Source organism: Lepidochelys kempii, chromosome 7 (assembly GCF_965140265.1).
Source record: "Lepidochelys kempii isolate rLepKem1 chromosome 7, rLepKem1.hap2, whole genome shotgun sequence".
NCBI classification, from domain to species: domain Eukaryota; kingdom Metazoa; phylum Chordata; order Testudines; family Cheloniidae; genus Lepidochelys; species Lepidochelys kempii.
Genome location: NC_133262.1, coordinates 21,001,731 through 21,023,326, shown reverse-complemented (window position 1 = coordinate 21,023,326; position 21,596 = coordinate 21,001,731). Strand labels below are relative to the sequence as shown.

The 21,596-nt window shown below is 41.5% G+C and overlaps 1 protein-coding gene across 3 annotated transcripts in view; it reads left to right on the top strand.

Moving 5' to 3' along the window:
• The first annotated feature begins 523 nt into the window (after nucleotides 1-523).
• Nucleotides 524-21,596, top strand: part of LOC140914151 (netrin-4-like) — a 65,579-nt gene continuing 44,506 nt past the window's right edge. For all 3 annotated transcript variants that reach the window (XM_073351317.1, XM_073351316.1, XM_073351319.1), the window contains exons 1-2: nucleotides 524-1,061; nucleotides 10,146-10,687. In XM_073351317.1, coding sequence (XP_073207418.1) covers nucleotides 995-1,061; nucleotides 10,146-10,687 — 609 coding nt within the window. In that variant the 5' untranslated portion in view covers nucleotides 524-994. The remainder of the gene's footprint in view (nucleotides 1,062-10,145; nucleotides 10,688-21,596) is intronic.

Below are 21,596 nucleotides of genomic sequence, written 5' to 3'. Positions count from 1 at the left end.
AAAAGGGAGGCTTTCTCGCCCCCTTTTTTCTGCAAGGCATATGGGAGGGAGGAATAGTTCCTCCAATCCCCTCCTCTCACACCCGAACCCCCAGCTCCCCTTAACCAAATGCTCCCCCTAAAACCCCTCCCCACCAAGAACCTAATCTGTCATAATTTCCAGGAACAAATCAAGTCCCAGGAGGCAGAGAAGAACAGTAAAAGGGGGCAATCGATTCTGTGTGCATTGACACCAGCGGTGACTTCATTATTACCCTTTGACGACCAGTCTGTGAAGCTAGCCCCTTGGTGGAGAAGTGAGAGCAGGGACAGAGAGAGAGAGAGAGAGGAGTAATTGTCCGATCATCTCTCAGAAAGAAAAGCAAACTTGGTTCTTCCTATGACCCTCTGCCTCAGGGAGCAAAAGGGAAGAGCGCACTGTCTAGGACAAAATTCACAACAAAGCAAGGGTGCATAGCCCCTAATTGCACCCCCATTAGCAGCGGGGGGGGGGGGGCGTAGGGAGGGGATAAGGGGGGCGGGGGACCCAAGAAGCAAGGACCGCAAATGAAAGTGAAAGATTAAAAGAGCAAGTAAAATAACTGCATATTATCAGATCTGACCGGAGACCTGAGCTTTGCTTTGCTTCCTCAGTGATGGTTTGTCTCAGGGTTGTGTCAGAGATGTGAATTTCACCTACTTTCTGGATGCAAAGGGGTAACATCTATCCATTCATTTATTTATTTGGAAGCAATGTGGGTCACGCATATAGAAGCCATCTGAGACCTGGAAAGCTGTCTGGATTTTAAATAAAACAAGAAGAATGAGACACCAGCCAGGACCCCTGCCCTGAGAGGAAGGTGAAGAAAGAAAGAAAGAAAGAAAGAAAGAAAGAAAGAAAGAAAGAAAGAAAGAAAGAAAGAAAGAAAGAAAGAAAGAACATGCAGACACCAAACCTGTAGATTTATGAAATTCTTTTTGCTCCACTAAGGACAGATATTTTCCCCCTTACAGACATGCAGCATAAAGGCATCATGCTGATTGTGTTCTTGGAATACATTGTTTCTGGTCACGGTGAGGCAGGTAAGCAAAAATCAGTCAGTATTGTCAGCCATGGGACAGTTAAACCTAACTTTAAAAAAAATAAAAAGAGCAGGGGATGGAAGAAGGGAAAGTAGATATTTAAAGTCTCTTAGTAAGGTTCTTTCTTTCTTTCTTTCTTTCTTTCTTTCTTTCTTTCTTTCTTTCTTTCTTTCTTTCTTTCTTTCTTTCTTTAAGGAATCTGGGCCAACCAATATACATATTTTTCTTTCCTCCTATATACCCCATTCTCCTTTCCTATGAATTAAAATAGGATGTGCAATTTATCAGCTCATTTTATTACAAGAAAATCACATATAGTCTTTATAGAAGAAAGAAAGAAAGAAAGAAAGAAAGAAAGAAAGAAAGAAAGAAAGAAAGAAAGAAAGAAAGAAAGAAAGAAAGAAAGAATTCAGTGGATGGGTGGGGAAGAATTGAGATATTCCAATAATTTATTTTGATAGGGGATACTATCTTCTTAGATAGGACAAGAGTCAGACGCCAGTTTCTTTGGATGGCACTGCTGAAAAGATCTGAACTATGTTACGGTTAGTTTTATTACAAAAATAATTAAAAGACAGAGCCATTCTATCTAGGAAATATTATTGGTACTGTATAAGGTAGACCATTCACTCAAGTTTCTTCTTACTTTGATCAGGATTTGATGGGCAAGTTTAAATTAAAATGGTTAATGTTTGAAAGTCAGTAGGACTAGGACCAATGCATAGCAGCTGGACATTTTTCATATTTGATTAAACTGCACTGGTATTTACATAGGATTCTAAAAATATCTCGATTATGATAAAGAATGGCTCCCCTGAGGGCATGGAAACTGGACATTGGAGTGGAAGAACAGCTTTGCCTGCCATGGTTTAATACATCTTTAAGGTTGAAAGAATAATAAAAAACAGGTTGAATTATGATGAACTAAGGTGATCAGATCAGAAAAATATGAAAACAGTATTGATAAAACAGGAGAGGAGCCAGTGGGTTGGTTCATGTGTCTTTTTCATCAGGGAATTGACTTAGGATCTCTCTTTCTCTCTTTAGAGAAGGCTACAGACTGCTTTAAATTTCACTTGCGTGTCCAGAGTATTGCGCTGATAACATCATTTTCCACACAGTGTCTTGAAGAATAATTACATTTTCTGCTTTCTGCCTCTCTCTGTTAAAATCAGATGCAGACAAGATTGCTTCAGCACAGGTTATTCCTCGACTAGACTATATTTTATGACATGATTAGACATTAGATTTCCATAACTGCAAATTTTTTTTAAGGTAAAAAGAACTGAAACCACAGTAACCAGAGAAATATTCTCCTACATCATACAGAGGTTTATCTTCAATCAGATCAGAGTCTGGCTATCCCAGCATTATAGGGAAAGGTTATAGGGAAGTGCATAGAATCTCCCATCATGTATTTACACCTCCTGCCCCTTAGTCTCTCATCCGAGGCAACAGCTAGTTTCCCTGCTTGAGACTATCCCAGCAGCACACAAGTGGGGATGTGTACAGAAATGTCATTTGTCGACCTATTGGTACTATCTGGGGAACACATAGTTAAAAACGAATTTAGGGGAAAATCTATCGTAAAGGCAGCTGAAATTTGCCTTGGGTAAGATTTGCAGAGCCAGAGTGAATTTTTAATGAGCCGCAGCATGAAGCAGATTGCTCAGAAGGTCTGGAATGGTTTGTTTTTTTCTGTATTGTCTTACAGACACACAGAGCATAAGGGTGTGGGACCTAGCGGTTAAAGACAAAACAGGTCTAGTGCTGCTCTGAAGGTTGAAGATTGGGCAATCTAGCTGAAGAGTCATGACATTTTAAAGGACTCGCATGCTGTTTATTCAGATAGTTGGCCAAAATACTGTACAATAAACTCCCCTCCCTGCCTTGGGAGTTGGTCCTTCCTGGCCAGAATTGAAGCACCCTGATGGAGGATGGTATGTATGTCGGATGCATGCCCTCTGCCAGTGCATGGTCCCTTAGACCATTAAAGGTAACATAGTAAGGGTGAAATTGAGGGTGTCAGCAATTTTGAAACTCATGCTCTCTCTTGCCTTAGTTCAGTTAGACTCAGGGCCTTATTCCCTTTGCCATTGCCGAGCTCTGAAAAGTGTCCTGAGTGGGGGGTCAGCTTGAAAGGCTGACAGCAGTTCACGCTCTTACGATCTGATCTGCCAGCATTCTGCCCTCCCTCCAGAGAGTGGGCGGTTCTTCATGGCTGCGTTCCTAATGGCAGCTCTCCAAAAGGGGGTGTGGGTTGGCCAAAAATGGCCATTTGTAGCACAAAGCTTAAAATCAGATGTATGTTCTTTTTGAAACAAAATTGACCTTGGATAATTACCTGTCAGACTTTCACTAAGTAATGCCAAGTAGCACAGATTTTTGCTTATTCTGCTTTTGCCAATGGGCACTAGTGGGCTAACTTAGCAGAGTGGCTTGGCTTCCTTGGGATCTGTGAGTCCCCAACACCTCTGAAAATCACGCCAGCCGTGTTCAATATAATTGAGACTGTAGGAGGGATTTAGACAAGCAGAATGGAATTGGTCGAGCTGGGATTTGGCCAGGACATTGGGTCTAAGACTCTTATACTCTGTCATATTCTATGTGATCTTTTACCTCCTGCTGGTGTGCCACAACCCTCATGTGGAATGGGACTACCCATAGGAGTGGAGATAGTCTAGTCACCACGGCTCATACAATCTTTGGCCTCTTAGGTAGCAAAGGGGGACTGTTAGTGCCAGTTGTGAGAGAGGTTTTTGTGATGTGAATATCTAGCCACTGGTAAATGGACTGAGATCCACCGAACTCATTTCACAGGGGCCATTGACCAGCCAACAAATGCTAAAATGTTTTGGTTGCTATCAAAGGGAAGCTAAAGAGTCTATAGCTCATTACTAAACCCTAGAGACATCAGTCTCCCAACCACAGCTGTTTCAGCTGTTAAGAAGACAGGTAAACAGAGTAAAACAAGTGAAATCTGCACACACACACACACACACACACACCCAGTGTGAAACTGGCTTATCATAAACGCAGCTGTAGTGAATCCACCAATACTAGAGATAGGCTAGGGACAACCCCAGATTTTTAGGGTGTCCAAAATATGGATCAGAACTTTGTGATTTGAACAACTGAAGACATTTAAAACACTGTTTCGTGGTCCTCTATGTTGACAAGAAATAAAGGACCTGATCCAAATCCCACTGGAGTCAATGGGCATCTTTTTATTCCCTGCAATGGGCTTTAGATCAGCCCCCAAATGAGTGGCCTGGTGCCATTTCTTCTGTTTAGGCCTCTAGAGAGGGTGAAAAATGCACTTTTTAATATTTAATATGGCTTCAGTTAACATTTGTCAGGCTCTGATGGCTAATGGGGATTTGAAGTTAGCCACTGCTGCCTGAACAGTTGTCCAGTACGTCCTTTCAGCCATGTGAGCCATCTCCAATTGAATGGCTCAATAATCATCAGAGACTGTCATTTGCCAGCCGCCCTCCACAAAGCTGCTGCCTCACTGCACAGCATTTAGGGAAGCAACAAATAAATAAATAAATACACGGCCTCGTTTATTGGGCCAAGCCATCCAGCGCAGGAGCCAGAGTTAATCAGCCTCAGTAATAGGCAGCACCCATGCGCTGGTCTGATGGTTTAGCCTCTTATAAATTATTCAGTGAGCCCCTCCTGGCATTCGGGGGAGGTTGCTGGCTTCCTGGCTGCTGTTTCCCTTCTTCAGCAGTGCCCTCGCCGTTCTGACTCCACATTTCAGGTCATAGCCATGAAACAATTGAGTGATCTGTTATCAGGAGGCCGAGCAAGCTCCTGCAGATTGATTTCTTTAAATGCAAGGCTCCCAATCGACTGCAGAACGTTTCCCCTCTCTCTCCTTCCCTCAAACACCCCTTCGCTAATTTGCAGTTTGTGCTCTCCTTTTTCCTAATGACACAGCAGTTCAGACAGGAACTGTATATTGCTGTTGCTGCATTAGCAGGCAAAACAGATAAACTTCTATGTCATTGCTGATCAGAAGGGCAACTGCATTCTTTCTCACTTTCCATGTGTCATTAAATACAGTTAGAACATTCAGTAGCAGACTGATAGCCCACCAACAGGAACTAAAAGAAACAGCAGTTTCCTGTCCTTACTTTCACCCATTCTTGGCTCCATGATTTCTTCCATGCTGTTTCTAATACTTAGAATTCCCGCATTCCCTTTCCTTGGGTACCAAATGATTTGTGTCTTCCTTCAAATCTTTGCTGCTGTATACTCTGTGAAGGCTTTCCATGATGATTCACCAAAGAGAGACAGTTGTCCACACAACTTTATAGACTGACCTTCCTCTAGCCATATGGTATATTACATGTCTCAATGGCATTTTTAACTCAAGGCCTGATCCTGAGAAGCACTAAAGGCTCTTAACTCTAGTTATGGCCAATACAAACTGAAGGCTTTCAGCATGAAGTAGGTAGGACCAGTCCAATGTCAGCTCTTTGGAACCAGAGACAATGTCTTCTGCTCTGGTTTGTACAGCACTGACCACATTGAGGTGATAATATCTGATCCATTTTAAACACAGAAACTTAATACAGGAACAACCGTATTTTCCATTTCTACAATGCCTTTCACCCAAGGGTCTCAGAGCTCATTAATGAAACCTCACAAGACAGAGACCAGACATTAACAAGCTAGGCTAGGTAAAATAAGGAAATTCAGATACCAAAATGCCATGAAAAGATATCCTCAGAGCACTGCAGTCTGAGAGCCTTAAAATTCTACCTCATCTGCCAGAAGCGAGGTGTTTTTTTAAAAAAAGAACTCAGTGTTATTCAATGGAACTCACCCTGCAGAGCAGATGGAATTGTAAGGCTTCAGGACTGCAGCAACAAGGCCGAAACCAGGAAGCGCTAGACACCTTGTCCAGGTGTCTGACCTCAGAAGATCTCTAAGCCCTTTCCCAGAAAAAGAGAAGTTCACATAAACTACAGACAAACTTTCAGATTAAGCTTCTGAACCTTCTGACGTTCTCCCATAACCATGCAATGCGTAGATGCAGTTCAAAGTGACAATTGATAACCTGAGAGCAAATATATCAAAACTGTGGCAGGCCAGTCAGAGCAGTTGTTGGCCAACCAAGGACTCTACTCACCAATGGGGTTATACTGTACTAATGGGGAAAAAAGTGTGCGTTGCAAACCTCAAAATGTATACAAAATTGTGGTCTGCGCAAAGTAAGCCAATTAAAATAAAAATTATGGTGGAAACCTAATATTGCAGGATCCTCAATTTCCGCAATATCGCAAATTAAGTAGGACCTTACTTACAGGATGAGTCAGTGCAGCTGAGTTGCTGCGGCATGCCTGAATGATGAGTCCCTGCTGGCTCTGTTCGAGGGGTGAGTCATGGGACCAATTGAGGTTCCGGGGGTGTGCCCCGGGTGAGTCATGGGAACTGAGAGAGCAGCTCTGGTCTGGCTGCGGGCCTGATTCACAGGCAGTGCTCTGGCCAGTAATCCTTGGCCACAGGAACTTGTAAGCTGTATTCAGGGAGTAACAAGCAGAGCCTGAGCCAGAGACCCCCAGCCAAGTAGCACTAGGCAGAGCTAGTCACCCAGTCAGGAGCTAGCAGCCTGGCTGAAGCATCTCCAGCTGATGGCAGGAAGTAGCCAGATCACCATCCTAACACAGGGCAAGCAGCAGCCAGCACCAGGGGTTAGCAACCCAACCACAGTACTATACCCAATTTGGGACAAGGAGCAGAGAGGGCCAGAGCCTGAGGGCACCACCAGCGTTATCTGGACACCAACCCAGCGAGATACCATAGCCAGTCAGGATTGTAGTCCTAATGTTCTTAAAACTCATCCCATGCTGGAGCCTTCTCGTGGTTAAGTTTTGATCATCCGGATATTTGCTGTCATTCATGTAAATAAAATAATTCATAAAGTATGTAACTTAGGTTACATCATTTGCAAAAAAACCTCCAGATTTCTGGACCTCCAACCTTAAAAGACACGACATCTAAAAATAAAAACTGATACCAAAATGAAATGGGCCATGATCACTCTCTCTGTTCTGCGAAGAGAGGCAAGTGCAGGGCAGGGCATAAAGGACAGATTACAAGGGGAATGTACTGTGTAGAAACCCTAGATACAGAGATATTGATAAATCAATACAAGTCTTCCCCTTAAGTCTCTCTTGATTTGGGGTGTTCAACAGGAAAATGTTCATTTCCCTTAGTCTGCAATATTGTGCTGTGGTAGAAAATCCATCAGGAGAGCTAGGCAAAATGTTTTGGATGAATAGGTTATTCACTGGAAAATGCAGTTTTGACTGAGAAAAAAGAAAATAAAATTAGAAAAGTCAAAATGATTTGTTTCAACATTTTAAAAACAAAACCTTTTGACTTTTTGTTGTGAAACGGTGTTTTATTTAGAAATTTAGCTAGATTTAGTTACCCCTTCCCCTCCCCCCCAAAAAAGGATTTAAAAAATCTGGAAATGAAACATTTTGTTTGCTCTGAAACATTTTTTTCAGTCTTTCATTTCAGCAAGAAAAACTGAAATATTTCTAGCTCTACCTATCAGCACGTACTGACTTGTACTTAGCTGGACTATTGGCCTCATTCGGCATCACACAGAACTGCTACTTAGGTTCACAAAAGATGAGATGCAACCAGAAAAGGGGTCGGAACAAAATGGTTATTGAGCCCATATTGCACAGTACACTTGGCTCAGACACTAAGCGAGGTTAGTGTGTTCATCAGGGTAAACTGAATGTCTTGAAATCGCTGCAAAGGCTGACCAGTACTACGGATTTTGAAGAATTCATGATATTAAGGGAAAATCTTGGGAAAAAGATCTGCATTTTGGACTCCAAGAGATTATGGTTTGTGCCTGATTTCTGGTTCTCATTACAATACACTTACAGTATTAGTCTGTAGAACTATTATTATCAGCAGGCCTTGGAGCTCCATTGATACACATATTTTTTAAAATCTTCTTAATTTTTCAGTTAATTTACTGCGTCTTTAAGATGCCAGATTGATAGTTTGGTCCCCCCGACTCCTACATTTTAGCCTGTGGTACACAAATACGGGACAAAGGTGCAAAGAGCAAGATCATTACAGGCCCTTGCTCAACAATGCAGTGTTGGAGGCATGTGCAAGAAGGCTCCAACAATCAGGGCTCCAGCAGGCTTGAGGGACTGCTTGTTCCTGTTTCTCCACCCTGCAAGGAGAAGGTTGCTGGGGCACGGCTGGCCTTTGGCTCTGCCCCCTCTTTGCACTAGTCTGCATAGTACGGCCAGCACTTTGTGGGGGGCATGGAAACGTATTACACATGTTCACAAGGCAGCCCCAAAGACATAGGTGCTAGAACTGGGGGTGCGCAGACTTGAAGTGGTTTCCATTCTATACAGAGTTTACAGTTTGGGTCAATGGCTCTCAGCACCCCCACTATAAAAATTGTTCCAGCACCCCTGCCTAAAGACTTTGCACCTGCCTGTACGTCTGAGACACAATCTGTGTCCAGAGCTTCTCTTAGACCAGTAGAGATCCTCACCACTCACTCCTGAGATCTGCAGCATAAATGCCACCATCTACCTCAAAATGAAGGACAGAAGAGAAACAAGGAACATGAGCTGGGCTCATTTTTTTCTCCATAAATTGGACTTTATGGTTCAATGCTTATGATTTCCATATTTTTATTGGGCTAAATCCTCACGTCTTTTCCCAGGCCTAACTTGACTTTAAAGGGTATTTTGCCTGAGTAAGGACAGAAGAAAAACCGAATAGGGATTTCAGGATTTGGCCCATAATTTGCTAAATCTTGAACGAACAGTTGATCTTTGAACTTCTCCTAGACTACTAAGCATTTAAGGCCATTCCAAGTTTCTCTGAAATGGTTATTTCCTGTAGGATTTGTACAGAGTCCTAGGGTTTGACTTGTGACCCCCTCTCAGATTAGATTTATGACCTTGTAAGGTCAGACTTTAACTCCTTCTGGACCGTTAAGAAATGAAGAATGTGTCGTATGTCATTAAAAAGATGATTCTCCTTAGACTGATAATAAGGTCTTGGGAGAGACCTATAACTTCAATGTCACAAGGTATTAATGATTTCCATATAGGAACTAGAGAGATGAACAAATGTAAATATTAGGTTTTTTTAGTTTTTTTTTAAATTTTCTTAGTTTCTAAAGAAATAAGTATATAAATAGTAGAACTTTTGTAAAGAAAAAAAATAATGTATAATCAGTAGAACTTGGTTTCTAAACATTTTGTCCAGCATTTGCAAACCTGGTTGCCTGAACTTCATCACTTGACAATATATTTAGGTACTTAAATGAGGGAACTGATACTTCAGAGCTGCTAAAACCCCACAGTTCCAGGTGATGTTAATGCTCAACACATCTGAAAATCAGGCCACTTAGGTGGAGCCGAAATATGGATGTAGGTACCTAACCTTAGGCACCCATATGTGAAAATATTGGCCTTAATTTTGGGGGCAGGAACCATCTTTCTGTTATATGTTTGTACAAAGCCCAGCACAATGGGGCTTCAATCCCTGATTGGAGCCTGTAGGCACTTTTGCAAAACGAATAATATAGAATACATGGAGTATACCTGTTCTGTAGGTGCATAGCTTCACTAGGGTACAATAAAAGTGAGATAACACAAAAGTGAGATAATATTAAAGAGATATATAGATGTGTAATACTGGACAAGACTCATTTTCAGAAGAGATCAAGGCCAGATTTTTAAGTGCTCAGTGTTGACAATTGGGGCCAGGTTTTCAGAAGAGTTCAGTTCCCAGTTAGGCACCTAAAATAAGGCTAGATTCACCCAGAAACTAACACTGTGACAAGTAGGTCAAATTTTCTGAAGAGACCAGCACCCACCACGCGGAGTTCTTTCAAAAAATCTGTCCTCAGTTGTAGTGCTGAATGTTCTGACAATTCTTTAGTGGTATAGATGAACAAGTGTCTCCATGATGGTTTAGACTGTCAGAAGTTTGTATCTCTTTCCCTATATTTAATAATGAGAGCGGCCTGAGAAATTCTGTTTAGTTTTGTTTCTTACTACTGTATTTCAGATCCAGTAACGCTACGAACCTTCCGCTGTGATGGCCACTCCTGCAATCCTCCTGTAGGGAATCTAGCAACAGGCAGGACTCCAGTCTCTCTTACCACATGTGGGCAGAACAGCACAGAACTTTACTGCTTCTACCCAGACCAGAACCTCCTTCATTGGGCCTCCCAAGGCTGTGGGCAGCCCCGATGCACTAAATGCAATGCCAATCAGCCTGATAACTCCCACCTTCCCTCTGATATGACAGATAATTTCTTCCTAAACCCTGGCTCCTGGTGGCAGTCTGCACAAGGAGTACACAGGGAAGAAATCAGGCTGGACTTGGAAACAGCATTCTACCTGACTCATGTCATAGTAGTGTTCAAGTCACCTCGCCCAGCTGCTATGGTATTGGAGAGGTCTCAGGACAATGGACAGACCTGGAGGCCCTACAGATATTTTTCTGTCAACTGTACAGCAACGTTTGGGCTTCAAGATGATCTTATTGAAGAGGGCTCTCTGTGCACTTCCAGGTATTCAGATGCGGTGCCTTGCACGCGAGGTGAGGTAAGTGATAACTGACATTTGGACCATATTTAGAGGGTCAGTTAAAAACTGGCTAAAATTCAGGGACTACGTGTTGAAAGGGACACTGTCCAAATCAGTAAATAAAGGTAGGCAAAACATTTAGGTTTTACATTAAGAAAATAAAAGAAGAGGAGAAGGGAAAACAAAGAGGAAGTTTCAGTAAAAGAAAGGGAATACAAATGCTTTCATGGGTTTTTTTAGGTCAGTCAAATCGCCTTTAATGTAAACAGTCACTTTCAGTGTTGCCACATACAATATTTTGCTAATGCCTGAGGATTAGGAAGTGAAACTGTTTAAAAACAGGAAGTGAAACTATCCCGCCTAGTTTCATTGTCCAAGTTGAGTGAAGTTAGGGGAAAAATGGGAATCTAGCATAAATATTGAACAGTAAATTAGATTTGTAAAACTCGTTCTGTGTTAATCCTCTAAGGTGCCATTAGATAGAAAAGGAGATTATTTTAAAGAAATATATATTTATACTGATAAAGTCTCTTTAAAGAGGAGTTATTAATTATTTACTAATAAAATAGCTACTTCATGTACAGGTATAGCACTTTTTGTCCATAGATCTCAAAGCACTTCAGGTGGCAAGGCGGGTAAGTATCATTATTCACATTTTACAGATGAGGAGCTAAGGCACAGAGAAGAGAAGTGACTTTCCTAAGATCACACAGCAGGTTGATGAGATAGCCGTGCTTAGAATCTAAGTCTCTTGACTCCAACCAAGTCCAATGCCTTCTCCATTAGACTCTATTGCCTCTCTTATGTTATATGAACAAATCAGAAGAAAAAGAGAACAGTTATACAAGAATGGCCAGACATCTCTTAGGTTCACTTGGCTATAATCAGAGATATTCATATTTGAATAAGTGCCTCCGAGAGCCTTACAACTACATCTTCTCCAAGATCCTTTAATGAGGTCACAGTCCTATTTATGGCATCACAATACGTAGTCACAGAAGTGATCATGCTGTCCCGGGTTTGGCATTGGGACTTCACTGCAAAATAAGCGAGGATGTGCGAGGTGATGCCCTGGTTTGCTTAAAATGAAATTATAGGAATTCCAGTGGTGCTTATAACTTCACAACAGCCTGAAGGGTTAAGGAATTATTATCCTTATTTTCAGGCTGGGAAGCTGACGCATAGAGGGGTGAAGAGTGAAATTCACCCCTGTGCATTGGCAGCATATGACCTATGCATATGGATGGTGCATGTATTGGAAATGTGTGGCAGTTGATCTGACTCCCAGACCATCCTGTTGTTTGAGTTGTAGCTCTTCTAATTAGTGAATATGATTTTTTTAAAACATGAAATAAGGAGAGTGGAGTTGCATTTAAGACAACTGTACTTGTATGTTTTCCGTTTCGTTATTTCTTTTGCACCCATCAAAATACTCTCTGAACACCTAATACCATTTTGCATTGTTATAGCACCTTCTGATCAAGGCTCTTAGTACTTTATAAAATCTAATGCATCACACCTCAGAACACACATAAATGGCATTATTGCCATTTTACAGATGGAGAAACTGAGGCGTGGAAAGGTGAAGTGATTTGCCCATGGTCGCACAGGAGGCTTCTTGTAAAGTTAGGAGTAGAATCCAGGTGTCTTGAGTCACAGGCCTTAATCACAAACAATACTTCCTTCCCCTGCCTCTGTAACAAAAGCCCCTGTCTCTGTAACACTTTGGTTTGTGCTCACATTTTTATTTAACCTTGGAGAATATCATTAAGGCCACGTGTTGCTGCTAAATTAAATCGGAGACGTGAAGGGCAGAAAATCAAACAGTAAAAGCTTCATCCAACACAAGCCTCTGCAATGACAAATCTCAGTTGGTGTAGCAAAAAAGGTTCCATGTATCATCTAGCCAATATATATATGTGCTGGAAATGTAGATTATTATTATTAATAATATATTTACATTGACCTTACAACCTTGAAGATCCCAAATAGTTCTACAAGCTGATGAATGAACTAAAAAACAGACAGGGTCACTTCACCCACTATTGAAGTCCAGCCACCTCTGCAATGAAATGTTGCAGGTGTAGAGCAGCACAGAGCAACACGATCCAACATCCTCCCAGAGAACGAGAAGAGGATTACTGATGTGCAGCATTGCAATTCATAATCTTTCATTTATATAGCACCCATAATCCCAAAGGATCCTGAAGTTATGGACAGACTTTATGAGGACCACTTAATTCACCATCATCACTGCAATGTGGGTATGTCTGGGGTACAAAGGCATTACCCATTCTGAGCCAGCACCATGACACACCAGACTTTTTATTCGAATGAAACAGATGGAGGGAGGAAAGGAGGTGGAATGTAGTTACCAAAAGTGAAAGTTGATCAGAACCATTGAGCTAACAGACTTACTCTCACAAAAAGTGCCATGGGATTTTTAACCACATGTGGTCAGTTTTTACATCTTAGTCGAAAGACGTCACCTATATCTGCACAGTGCCCCTGGGACACTGATTCAATACTAAAAAGAACAGGAGTACTTGTGGCACCATAGAGACTAACAAATTTATTTGAGCATAAGCGTTCGTTGTTAGTCTCTAAGGTGCCACAAGTACTCCTTTTCTTTTTGCGGATACAGACTAACACGGCTGCTACTCTGAAACCTGATTCAATACTGACTCAGAAGGAAGAGTGCCACCTAAGGAATCCCCAATGATATTTCCTGCAGCATTTCTGTTTTCTTTGGAGTTCCCACATCCAGTTGCTGAAGAGCCTTCCCCAGGAAAAGGGGTGTAGGGCATGAGAGCTGGTGAACTCATAGCACAAGCTGGTAACTTCTGAGAAATTATCTAACTTGTTCCCAACTGAAGTCACCAATTAATGTTAAGATGATTAAGATGCTAGTGTTACCCCTTTTGACCTGAGCTGATAGCCAATATTCAAGGTCTTGCAGGTTGTTTTTGTTAGGAGGAGAAATTGATAATAGTGTCAGGGATTTCTTTGATGCAAACCTGCTTATTTACAAAGAATGTAAACAAAGTTCTGTTTCCCTGAACACAGTAAGAATCAAACAAGAGGAGACTATTTCCTTGCTCATTATTCCAAGCCTCTTTTTCCAGCCAGCACTGTACCCCAAAAGCTCTCTTTTACCTTTTTCTTGATCACATTGCAAATTCTTCTCTAGCTATTCTTGGCTTTCTGCTGCCTTCTCTGTCTATGTCTGTGATGTTTCTGGCTCCATCTGCTCACATATAAACACAGGCCTCCACCAAAGCAGTATTCTGCCATCTGTGTTTGCATTCAACCCCCAGTGAAACCTCTCCATCCACATAGCTCTGCTCCTGACCAGCCTTGCATGTGGCATGTGTTTTGGGCAGTGGCTCCTATTGGCTTCAGCTATTTTACTCCAAAAGGAGCTTAGTTGCTTCTTACATTTAGCCTGAATGAAAGATGGCTGTTATGCCCACCAGCTTCACCCAAACCCCAGCATAAAACTATGGAATAACATTTTTTAGAAGATTTGTTCACCTCCAGTAAAACATCTGTCTACAGTAATGCTTCTGTGTGGCATTATGCATCAGTAGATGGAACTTTTTACTACTTGTCTATATGTCTACATTTCTAATGCACCACTCACTATTGTATGTAGGTACCAACACTAATATTATCGTTAGGGTCAGACAGTTTAAATGAAGATGTGGCCAAGGCAAAAGGTTAAATTAATTCAACACTGCAGTCAGACTTTGGTGTGCTCAGAAGCCTGGGAGTTCAGATCCCATCTGGTGGAGATAAGGATGGGGATGCTTGAACCTGCATATTGACAGCACGTGCATTCAAGGATGTGGGACATCAGGAGCGCATTTTTAAATAAACTAGAGCACCCGGAAATGAAAACAAATGTTCTTCTCTGTAGAAGAATATGTTTGTGTAAAAGGAAAACATTAACATGCAGGGTCTGTATCACAGTGTCCCACTTACAGCCTCAGGAGCTGATGATCAGAAATAAGACCTTACGCAATTGGGTCTGAAGAGTATAAGTGAGTTTTAAATCAAAGGCCCATCCATTTATGTGTGTGTCTGTGTGACAGATGACACCAATGAAGTGTGATATAATAAGCTCATTACTGGAATTCACTCGGGGGGAGAGGAATTGTGTATGCCTGAATAAGGTAACTGGTTCCTAGGCAACATGTGAAATGTGCCTTGGTTGGAAGACCTGTACACTCTTCATTGTCTAAACCATTGTGACCCCTTTGGGTATGGAAGTACCCCGTGCTGCCTTTTTGTCAAAGATGTCACTTTTAAGCTAACAGATTTTTAATTATTCCTATTTTAAAAAACACAGTGAGGGTCAAATTCAGACCTGGTGTAAGGGGGTGCAGCTCTCTGCTTCACAAGCACCAATTTGTTCAAACATGGGGCAGAGCCATCACCATGGAGGCCCCGGGTCTCTGTTCCCTCTCTAACTGCCATGGAGCAACACTGCTAGAAACTCTCTGGGTAGCTGCTAGCCCAGAGAAGGCTCTTCATCACACTGGGGGAACCTTCTCAAAAGTCAGTGCTCCTTCATAGGGACCAATGCGGGGGACAGGGTTATGTGTGCATAGCATACCTGGACATACAGATCCCTGACCCACAGAGGGTCCTGTTCTGAGTCCAGAAAGAGGAGGACAGTGCTGCAAAGGGGTGGGAAGAGGGATATCCATGCACAATATTTGCTCAGTCCTTTCTCAGGCAAAACTCTTATTGACTACAATGATAATTTTTCCTGATTAGGGACAGAGAGGTCAGGGCTGCAAGATTTAGACCCATTGCTTATTCCTCCCACTTGACACCATAATCTACTTGTGGCATCACAACGATTAGAGAACTGACAATGTTAAGGCCTCCGCAAAGGGATAAGCAGCAGGACCAGGTGATCTCTTAAGCAGGGCCAGCCTTAGGGAATATGGCACCCTGGGCGAACTTGCATTTTGGTGCCCCTTTAAGCAGGGGAAACTATTTTCAGGCAAATGCCCTTAAATTAAAGATGGAAGAGCCCTCTCTTTACCTGCAATATGTGGATACGTTAATAATTTACAAGGTTTTCAATGAGGCATCAGCAGCTATTTAAGGGTCTGATTCAACAAAGCATTGAAGTCAATGACAAATGGGATTGCTCATCTTTCTGCAAGATCAAGCCCCCTAATAGCGGAGGTGCAAGGGACAGAGTTGAATGCTCTAGTGAAATGTCCAGGAGATCTGCAGCAGGCATAGCAAACAGAGCTCAGCGTGATCCATGGGTTCTTCCAACTTCCAGCTGGAAAGGATTCGATGAGGGATTAGTCACTCTTGAAGGCAAGTGCCCGAATGTTATGACTAGGGCTGTCTGTTCAGCGTTTAGTTTAACTTGAGCTGTAGAGGAGAGAAAATGCAGAGGCATATTGGCGGGAAGTAGTTAACACCAGCAGAATAAACAAGTGGATAACACTGCCAGGCCTCACTTCTCTGGAGGACAAGCTTAAGGAGACAGAGCGGATTGTGTCTGAAGGTGACTTGAACCTAGAAGAAACAAATGGGGCTGAGAGAGGACAGGTCTGGGGGCCTGCCTCCCTGTTATATGAACTGCAGAGAGCCAGTGGCAACCCGTTCTGACCAGGTTTATAATGAGCCATGTCAGGGATATTTGTTTGGCACCTTGAAAACCAGCCAGAAAAACACACTGTTTTTCTAGCATTATTTCTGCGAGTCCTGACATGCCGGGCAGCAGATACCAAATAGATTTCTCATCCTCACGCTGTTATGTAAAAGCTTGGAGAAGCTCCCACTTCTTTTTTCAAGTCTCAATTGAGAAAAATCTCTTTGTATGAGAAGTTATTAGCCTGGTGGATAATTTACATGGTTTTTGTTTTTAACTCCATGCAGAAGATAATTTATTAATTGCTCTGTGGTTTTCTATATATTACTATGATCACCAAGACAGTGGCAGCTTAGATTTCTGTTAGATCTCTGTTCTGCAGGTTGGTTCTTTGGAAATCTTTCAGACAAGCTTTGCATAGGAAAGGTAGAGAAGAAATGGCATTGGTGATGGGCAGTGGTGCATTTCCCATCAGAATCCAGCCTAGGTCATCCATTCAGGGAGTTGATTGGCATTTCAGTATTGTCCATCTCTAACCTTCATAGAATCATAGAAGATTAGGGTTGGAAGAGACCTCAGGAGGTCATCTAGTCCAACCTCCTGCTCAAAGCAGGACCAACCCCAACTAAATCATCTCAACCAGGGCTTTGTTAAGCCAGGCCTTAAAAACCTCTAAGGATGGAGATTTCACCACCTCCCTTGGTAACCCATTCCAGTGCTTCACGACCCTCCTAGTGAAATAGTTTTTCCTTCATCACACAGGATCCTTTCCCATTGTCTTCTGACCTCTAAGCAATGAATCATTCCTCTAAGACTATGCATTACTCTACCACCAACAAGCAACAGCAACCATCAGCAGCAGAAAGCTGCTCTGACATACTGTTTGGATTGCCCTGCATAGGTATGATCCTTAGACTCCTGGCAAATTGCTATTGTGGCCCAAAATTTGGATACTCCTTCCGTAGTGCTTTATAATTCTTACCAAATGGAATGTAACACTTTGTAGAATGGGAATAGTAGCTTGTGGTACTCAAAAATATTCTTGTGAGGTGAATTTAGGAGAAATGTTTTGGATATTCTGAATCCAAAATGGAGCCACCATACTGATGACAAGGGTAGATGTTGAATGGAAGATTTGCTCACTGAGATAGCCCAAAGCAAATGCAAGTTGAAGAGGTATCAGCCCCCTCACTGTGTTGGAAAGCATAGAATTAATCCAAGGTGTCACTTTGTAGCTGGGTTTAACTGGATCATAGGTGCAAAACAAAAATTAAATGCATAGATATTTCTTTAATAAACTGCCATATTCTGTTTTTTAATTGCTCCATAGTTTTACTGTCCATAGTGGGAGGATGGAAATGCCGTAGATTTGGAGCCAACCTGTTCTGCGAATCAATGAGACGCTCAAATAGCTAAAAAGAAAACTGGGATTTCTTTGTGTTTCTAATTATGTGTTTTTCTGATGATGTTCTGAAACAGGACAAAGATCACTCTTGCATTGCAGGATGGAATAAAACAGGACAAAGATTACTCTTGCATTGCAGGATGGAATAATGCATTTAGCACTGTAGTTCCATTAAACTGATCATATAACATCTGTTAAAGGGTAGGAAAATTTGAGAGGTGAAAATGCTTACTACACCCTTAAGAACTAAATCAACTTGCAAGCAACCTACTACTGAAGAACATTTTGAATTGATGGAAGTTTTTATTATGGCTTCTTTCTGATGGGCATGCTTTGAGTGCAGGGACATTATTGTCCTCATTAAGCCAACGTGATCAGCATATCTTAGTGATGATTTGCAATATTCATTTTTTGTTCTGCACAAGGATCTTCTTTTGTAGGAGGGCATGCATAGGAACTTCCCTGCATGCGTGACTCATATTCCTTGACCTGAGGCTATGAGGGGAGCTTTTGTTGTGTCCACATCTTTTCTGACTACTGCAGGCTGGGAGATCATGTTAAAAAAACAGAATTAGCGGCCTCAAGAGTGGAGAAGCAAAACGTGGATTCAGTGAATGGCAAGAAATCAAGAATCTGAGACATTGTCTCTTGCATGAAGATGACCCTCTTGACTGGAGTTAAAATATCATCCACTATGATGCTGTGCTAGCTGGTGAACAGAAAAACACATCCCCTAAAGATGGCTGTCTTGATTAGTTTTGAACTGGATTCTGCTAACTTCCTGGCTATTAGGATGGTCAGGGCAGACCAGGATAATTAGGGTGACCAGACAGCAAGTGTGAAAAATCGGGACGGGGATGGGGGAATAATAAGCACCTATATAAGACAAAGCCCCAAATATCAGGACTGTCCCTATAAAATTAGGACATCTGGTCACCCTAAGGATAATCTCCATCTTTATGAATCATGGCTGAATGACTGATGAAAATTAGAAGTGTGAGCGGGAGGGGGAACTAAGGTGACGAATGGGCACTCGATAGCAGATCTGCACTTAAGCATGAAAATCCTTACTAAGCTTTCAGCTACAATTTCAGTTTCTGGTAATAAGAGTAACTCAAGACTTACGATCTATTTCCATAAGATGTTGAGAGCCTCTAAGGAGATGCTGAGAGCCCACAACTCCAATCAAATTCAGTGGAAAATGGGAGTTGCTCAGCGTTTATCAGGGTGGGATCTGTAATGAAAATTGAGAAGACTCTGTCCTTTATTTATGCATAGACAACTCTCACTAAACCTACACACTAATGTTGGGGAAAGGTACTCAAAATTTTAGGGCAAAAAGCGTGGTAGCAGAAAGACTCAGATACCACAGTGATGGATTTAAATAGAATAGAATATCCTTATGATGAATGTCACATACTGGGAAGCCATCTTTGAATCAAGAGTTGGCATCAGAATAATAGGAACGACACAATTGTTTATTACATTCTCCTGACCTTTTTCCAGGAACGTAGTCGGGATGCCAAACTTGCAACTGACCCAGGGAAAGCTAATAAACAAATCAATTTTTCCATAAGGTAAACAAAATGTAAAAGTCAAATGTCTATTTGTATGCCAAGAATCTGCCTCGTACAATTCAGAATGCACAACCCAGCCCTGTAAACTAATGATAAGGCCAGATCTCAGAGCATCAGATAATTGATTGAGAGCTTTCAGTGTAGACTATCTCTTTCCATGGCCCATGGCATTATAAGTTTATTAAGCCGTAGATCCACTTCTAATCTAGTGATCTTTCAAACCACCAGCACAGACATTATTTAGATGGCCACCTTTTAAAAAATATTGATAATAGTTAAAATTAATATTTTTCACTTTATCTTCCATCTGGGAATCTCAAAGCACTTTACATACATTAATGAATCAATCCCCTCACCTCCTGTAAAGGAGGTAAGTGTTCTTATCCCCATTTTACCAATGGACAAACTGAGGCACGCAGTGATTGAGGTCACTGATGTCACTGGGAAAGTTCCCATGGATTTAAGCAGGAACAGGCTCTAAGTGACTTGCCTAAGGCCATGCAGGATGTCTATGGCAAGGCTTTGAATAAAACCCAAAAGTCTGAGGAGATCTCTTTAGCCACAAGAACACCTTGCCTCTTTTTTTGTACTTCCTCATACAATATAAAATGAGTAACTAATTGAAATGACTTTAGTGTCTTCCTAAGTCACAAAAAAAATCTATATACAGCACATAAGTGATATATACAATCATTGGATATATTTGGCTTCTAACTAGGGCTTCATTCGTTCCGATGGAATGAAAACAAACAAATAACATTTTATCATCTCTTTTTTTAGCAAAAACATTTTTAGTAGACGGTTGTATTTATTAATGAATTATTCCTGGAAACATATATCAGATGGGATGTCAGATCCCACCTGATAAATACCAGTATTTTAAATTATGCCTACTGGCCTTCACCGTAACATATATAAAAAACAATTGATCAACTAATGACAAAACAATAATAAAATGTAAGCAGGGTCAGAAAAAATAATAATAGCCAACAAAGAAACAGTAACTACACAATCATTCGTGTCTAGCAGATTTTATCTTCAGTGTTTCAAAGACCAGGGTTCTCCTCCAGGGAGTGTGATGGATTGAAGAATCTGAAACTCAGACTCTGTGTTCACCAGAGAAATTTGCACTGGTGTTGCTAAATGGAATCAAACGCTAAAGGTGTGCTCCACCAGTGCAAAATGGGGCATGCATTCAGGTGACTCACTCCAGACACCTGTGCAAACCCTTAATGACTCACTGCACTTGTAATAAACAAGATTTGCTCTTCTTTGACATACTGCAGAGTAAGTCACACCAGTTCAAACTCCACTTTGCATCAGTGCAACATATCTACGTTAGCTACTCCGGTGCAAATTTCCCTAGTGTGGACAGACCTTCAGTTTCTGTGATTCTTGTAATAGTCAAGGCTAGCAAGGAGCCAGTGATTGCTGAGCCCAGGAAGAACATATATATGAGTTCACTTTTGTTATGTCACTGGAATTAGGTTTTAATGTTGTAAAAATCTTTCTTTGGGAGAGACTGGGATAAACAACTCTAATCTCACCACTGAACTTATTCTAAAAAGCAGAAGTACATCATGAATAAATCAGGTAAGCAATTTCTTGTGTCTCAAATGGAACGGAATATTGCTGTTCCATAAATGGAGGCCATGATCCCTATGGGACTTCCAAAGCTATTAACATCTCTGCTGATGGGTAGATACTCAGAGCTCTAAGAGGATTTGGAAATGTCAAAGCAACTCCCCTGAAGAGATGCAAAGCCTGAAATGAAAATATTTGCAAAACAATCAATTCACAAGGAGCCCGAGTATTTTCTGAGCTGGCAGGTTAAGAAAGGAAATGCAAAACACCTTCATGACAGCAGGCAGAGCAGTAGTGAGAGCTTAGCACCCTGTAGCCGTTCTTTCAGCCTAAAGAACTCATTGCTACATAGGATACCTATTAATATCTGGAGAGGATGGGCAATTAACTGGATACCCAAATCACTAATCACTACCTGAAAAATGTGGCTTACACTAATATATACGAGATTTCTAATATTACACTAGACAGGGCCAAATGTATTGCTAGCATATGCCAATGCACTTCTATTTCCCTCAGATTTAAATATGATTCAGGATATGTAATTATAGTAAAAATACTTCTTTGAACCTTCTATAGCACTTTTCTATTGAAAATCCTAAATCTTTGCACATATATTAATGAATTAAATCTCACAATCTAGCCCAGGGATTGGCAACCTTTGGCACACAGCCCATCAGGGAAAGCCGTTTCAGGAGCTGCGATCGGCCGAACCTGTGGACACTGCAGGTAGACAAA